Source organism: Neoarius graeffei, chromosome 10 (assembly GCF_027579695.1).
Source record: "Neoarius graeffei isolate fNeoGra1 chromosome 10, fNeoGra1.pri, whole genome shotgun sequence".
In the NCBI taxonomy this organism is placed as follows: Eukaryota; Metazoa; Chordata; class Actinopteri; order Siluriformes; family Ariidae; genus Neoarius; species Neoarius graeffei.
Genome location: NC_083578.1, coordinates 54,525,546 through 54,531,562, shown reverse-complemented (window position 1 = coordinate 54,531,562; position 6,017 = coordinate 54,525,546). Strand labels below are relative to the sequence as shown.

General features: G+C 42.5%; 1 protein-coding gene across 1 annotated transcript; it reads right to left on the bottom strand.

The window, feature by feature from the left end:
• Positions 1-866: 866 nt before the first annotated feature.
• Positions 867-5,814, bottom strand: fem1c (fem-1 homolog c). The gene is made up of 3 exons (XM_060931896.1): positions 5,347-5,814; positions 3,394-3,961; positions 867-3,214 (listed from the first exon to the last, which is right to left on the bottom strand). The coding sequence occupies exons 2-3, from the start codon at positions 3,935-3,937 to the stop codon at positions 1,905-1,907; spliced, it is 1,854 nt and encodes a 617-aa protein (XP_060787879.1). The 5' UTR covers positions 3,938-3,961; positions 5,347-5,814; the 3' UTR covers positions 867-1,904.
• Positions 5,815-6,017: the final 203 nt, after the last annotated feature.

Below are 6,017 nucleotides of genomic sequence, written 5' to 3'. Positions count from 1 at the left end.
GCACAGCGACCTTTATGCAACAGACATTTCAAATGAAACTCAAGACCATTTTGCCAAACAATCCAATTAAAATTATAAAAAGCATCACTATTTTAAGTGGCTTATACAGAGCAGCTCTATGGAAAGGGCATTTCCGATTTTTGACAGTGCACACAACAGTGGGTGCATTTTGGTTTTGTTTGAGTCGCGCAGAATACGGGGGGGGGCATAAGGAAAGCTGGAGGTGACACAGCTTTTAAATTTTATAAGTGCAGTGTAATGGGCACCATAAGATGGAAGCCATAATCTGTCTAGACTCTGTACTGCAGCCAATCACCTCGGAAAGCACTTGTGTCAAACCTGTAATGTAGGCCATGTTTTCAGTAGGGCATTATTCACGGTTATTTAAAGACACAGTGAAGTAGGTTGAGCGTCACATGTCAAACAGTGGAAAAAAAATGAGCAACAGAAAGAAACAAAAAGGTGCAGGGACAACACACAGGCTACATGAGGTTATGCAGGACACACAAGGGTGTGTCTGTAGAACAAAACAAATGAGTTTTTCCAACCCAAATCCATTTACACTTAAAGATAAACGTGCTGATGTTGATACAAACTGGCTGCTCTCATGCAAGCTAAATAAAGCATTTCCTAACGTAGTTGGGAAGACAGGGAAATAAATAACTATTGCGTTCAAAGTGCACAGGCGGAGACGATCTTAAGTAATGCATGTTACGTAGCCGGTCCGACATGAATCACTCAAACACTGTGACTGTACAAGTTGAAGACACAAGGAAGTGACATGAGCCTGGGATTCACCTACCCAGAGTGAAAGAGGCACCCAGAAAATGTTATGCCTGTGAAAAAAGTGAAAAAAGAATAAAAGAAGAAGTGCAACAAGGTTTATTGTTAAATATGCTCTGGGAACATTGACAAGCAATTGGAAAAGGAATTTCAAAACGCCACTGCAATAAAGTGCAAGTTTTCTGACAGCGCGGACTGTACATTTGTTTCTTCTGCTTGTGAAATGTGTGCCTAAGTACGAAAAGCCCTTGTTTTCTGCAAAACTGGATCTAGAATAAAGAATTTATTCATGAATGATACCTTATTTTACAAATATTATCAGGAATAAGAAATCTCAATTCAGTGACCCAGACAAGATCAGCATTGATTTAACACACAATATTCTGTAAATTAAGAAAACTGATCCAACAGTTTAATTATTGTCTGCCTCAAAACAATTGGGTTCAGAGGACAATTCAAAGAAGCTCCAGACTTAACCTCTGAATATATTATTTTAAAAAATAAAACCCTAAATTACTTTTTTGCTGCAGGTTCGCAGTCAAGTTAAGGAAAACTGGAGAAAATGAAGACAGTAGTCAGGCAGTTAGAAAACAGTGGCACAGTCCAGTCCAGGAACATGGAACAGTCGCAATATCATACGCTGTGCATAGGAGAGATAAAGCACTTATGGTTTTCACATAACGTCAACCATGTCATAAAGCTTCTGTATTCTCGAATGGAGTAATTGAGTGCGTTCCATTCCCAAAATATTGACAAAAAGAATGAAATGAGGGCATAACCACAGGGTCAGAAGAGGGTAGAAATACAACAGTATTGTGCAGTATTGTGCAGACGCCAGTCAGAGGAAAGAGAAATTAAGTTAGACACATCCCACCACCTTTGCATAGTGACAAATACAAAGCAGAGGGATCAGGCAAAACTGCAAATGATAATTTCAGTGAACAGCAAGAAATCAGCATTGTGTGGGAGAAAATATCAGGCATGCCCACAGAACCGACATGATCTATTCTCAAAGTCTGTGATAGTCTTTTATTCTGTACATGTTGAGAACGGGAACTCAAAATGAGTTCTGTGCTCCGTGTTTTTTTTTTTTTAAACCAACTTTGACAGTGCCTTAGTCATTATCTGTGCAGCAGCACAAATGCCTCAAGCTTCTCTGGAATATTTCCTCTATACGCGAGATTATACTTGATGATGGTGCGAGCGGCCAAGCACTGCAGCGTGGTGTGATTTATGGGCTGAATCAGGTTCTTAGCCATCTCCTTCTCGTCCAACAGGTCACATGCAGTCTGCCTGAAAGAGTTGGTGCTGTCAAAGTGTGTGCCACCTGCGATAAGCAGCTTCATGATGTCGGGGTGGTTGTTGGAGGCGGCGACGTGCAGAGGACTGTTATCGTCTTCGTCACGACAGTTCACATCAGCACCGCACTCCAAAAGAATGGAAGTCACCTGGAATGAGGGGAACTTGCAGACGGGGTAGCGGCCAACACACGTCGTGTTTCGGTCCACAGCTAGGTGAAGGGGGCTGTAGCCGTTTTTCCCGCACGGCTGCAGCTTGAGGAACTTGTAAATGGTTTCTTTCTTGAAGTGGTCCTGCTCGACCGTGCACGGGACTTTCTCCAGTAAACAGATGAGGTGCAGGATGATGGCGAGTGCCTTACTGAGCTGAGCCAGGTCGGGTCCGGGCTGCCGCTGCTTCATGGCGCGCTCGATCTCCAGCACGCTTTTGCTAAGGATGCCCATGAGGTCATCAAAGGACACAGAGGTCCCCAGAAGGCCTTTGGCACGGTCCTGCAGCATGAAAGAAAACAGTTCAGCGAACGAGAGCAAGCTGCTGGCAGTCATAGGACTAAGTGGGTCCAAGTTATGCTGTTGCATATCCAGGGCGTACTTCCACAGGTTTATGCACCGTTCAAAATTCCCTGAATCGGCGTAGACAGCTCCTCGGTACCGAATGTAATATGACGTGTCTGGATGTGATGGGCCCAGAATGCGTTCTCGGATAAGAAGAGCCTGCATTCGCATCTCATCTGGGTCCGAGATTAAACTGTCCAGCTCTTCCATGCTCCCGGCCTCCTTGGCGTAGTCATATGCCATTATAAGTTCTTTAGGTTCTCCTTTAAAGAGGACATTGTTGAAGTCACTGTATCGCATCTCCATGGCTCTCTTCCAGTATTTTAAAGCACCCAGAAGATCCCTCTTTTTGTCCACAAAAGTAGCACCCAGCAATTCTAAAGCATTAATTCGTTCCATTTTGTTCGTTTGAGGGTGCTGTGTGAGGAAGTCTACGATGTTTGTGTGCCCGGTGACACTGGCTGAGAGTAAAGGAGTCATTCCATAGCCATCCTTTTCCATTGTGGCACCATACTTCAGAAGCATTTTCATTATCTCCAAACTTCCTGATTCAGCACAATCGTGTAAGGCGGTGTTACCTGGAGAACACGGAGGTTAGGGGTTAAATGAGATGTCACAAACCACACTATTGAAAGCTATACATAACTGATTCAGCACAAACTGAAACCCCAGAAAGAGATAAAAGACTGGAGAAATAATGCTCCTTAAACTTGACAAATTACTTCAATGCAATACATGGTTTCTAGTTGCATTTTACCTTTGACACTTTTCCGATTTACATCAGCACCTCTCTCCAGCAGATACTGTGCAATCTCTTTGTGGCCCTTATAACAAGAAATCATGAGGCACGTGTGGCCATGCCGGTTGGCCACTTCCAGGTCAGCTTTGTGCTCCACCAGATACTTGACGATGTCGAGGTGGCCATCGAAGCACGCAGCTCTCAGAGGAGTTGAATTGGTGAGTGTGGTGTTGTTAACAGAAGCACCATGGCCCAAGAGCGACTGAACTACCTTCAGGTGTCCCGCAGCCGACGCGGCCCACAGCGGAGGGGCTCCTTCGATGGTCTCGCCGTCAAAATTGACAGATCCTCCGACTTCAACAGGGGCGCAGCAACACTCCAGAAGGTACTCGACCAAATCAAGGTGCCCATAGCGAGCTGCCATTAACAGTGGCGTAGCTCCATTCGTTTTCTCAGACATCAGTTTTGTAACCTCGTGATCAGTTTTGTTCTCTAAAAGCTTCTGAAGCAGCTTGAGCTTGCCATCTCGGGCTGCATTGAAGACAGCAGTTTTTAAATCCATCGCATCTGGTTGCTCGCCTTCTTCCTAAATGAAGAGAAGAAAAAACACTGAGATCAGGTACTTCGAGCCAGATGATCTGAAACATATAGACAAACAAAACACCTTCTACAGTTCTTGGATATATCTAATATACACATGGCATACATTTAATGTACAGGTTGTTTTACAATCAGGGTACAAAAGTTTGTGTCACGGGGTCCAAAATTCAAATTGATTTAAACTGGTTCTTGTACCAGTTTTTAAGTGAAGGACAAGTTAAAGAACAGATTTCAGGTAATTTTTTGACATATGTGTATGGTAGTTTTGTGTAATCTGCTATAAGATAAAGAAGATTAAGTGTAGCTTTAAGCAGGGCTGGGAGAAACAAATGAAGTGATTCTCGGAGAGGACTTTTTTTTTTTTGACAATTCAGAATCCACTGCTTCCATAGTGCTTTTAAATATAAGGCTGTAAGCTTTGTGTTAGTTGTCTCTAATATTTATGTCCCAATATCTTGACCACATTTTAGGATGAAAATAATCGTTTTAGATATGTTATTTTATACTGAAAAATTAGCTGTCGCGGAGAGGACATTTTTTTGGACACAATTACATACTAATTTGATCAAAATAGTCTGAAAACTTACTGGCATTCAACATTAAAACTTAACTACCATATGTTTCCAATGATATGGAACCAAATATTTGTTTTATGGTATAAAGAATGATGTAAGTGCATCCCTTTTGGAGCTACCTGTGGTCAAAAAAGCACTTTTTCTAAATGACACGAGTAATTTTGCTAAATATGACATATATTGCCATACATTCACCAAAAATAACGTTATCACCAAAATTTTTTGTTGTTGTTGCATGGTAAATAGAGCTATCACAGGGCTACAATAAGCAACCAAGTTTATTTAGTCAAGCCTTTTGATATTGACGATAATAAGTGTTAAATGTGATTTTAGCTTGCGTACCCTGATTGTAAAACAACCCTTACTGTATATTTGTCAAGACCTTTATCATTTAAACCCAAAAGAACCAATTAGCCTGATCACTGCAGACAGCTGTGCTATACTAGCTAGCTGGCTAACGTTATATTTATTGAAATAACGAACAAGTATCATCCTAGAAATCTTGGAAAAACTATTCAATGTGATATTATGACTAAATCAAACACGGACAGCACATCTGACCCGCTCATATGAACCGGGTTGTTTAGCTAGCGAGTTGTCAGTTCACACAGGGCCAGATTCCAGAAATGCTTACTACATTAGTCACAATGCCCAGAAAGTAAATTTTGTTTTATAGTCTAAATGACAATTTCCATTCCCACAAGTTTGTACGCCCAACTATCCTCTTTCTCGAACTAGTAAACATGAGCTAGGTTGCTACTCAGCTTAGCGAGAGGGAAGAGTGGCCGACTGCTACCTTGCTCTCGTTGCTCCTCGATGTCGGTCGAAGCGAAATCCACCGCTCGGTCTCACCTCAGTCGACGGACAGAACCATGACAGCACAAGAGAACCTCAAATCCACTCGCCTTAGTAGATTTCTCATCATAACTCGCGGCTTGGCTGAATATATACAACTTCTTTGAATGTAAATTAAACCCGCTGTGCTGGAATCCGACAGCAGCTCCACCACCCCCGCTTAGCTCAGCTCAGCTCACCGAGCATAGCCAGATTACCGCTGTCGCATGTTAGACTGTAAAACAGCGGGCTTTCTCCCCTTTGATATTCGCTTTTCTCTTAAAAAAGTCGTCTGTCAGGAAACAAACCGAGCCCTGAAGTATCTATTGATTTGATATGTCGCCCTCACGACGAATAAGGAAGTGTCTGAGCAGTGCCTGGTCTCGCGCGTCGACAGCTTCCCGTTACAGTCACATCACTCCCGCCCTTCTAATGACTGGCGTTACGTCTAGCCAATCAGAAACGCCGACGTCAACGTAAACAATAAATTTCTGTAGTCACGACGATTAAGCACTTAGAAGTTACTCACGAAGGCGAGATTTTCAAGTCATGTTGTTTGTGCTTAAATAATTTACCACAGAAACGGATCGTTATAAAATGCTTAGATATATTTATACATTAGTACGATGATAC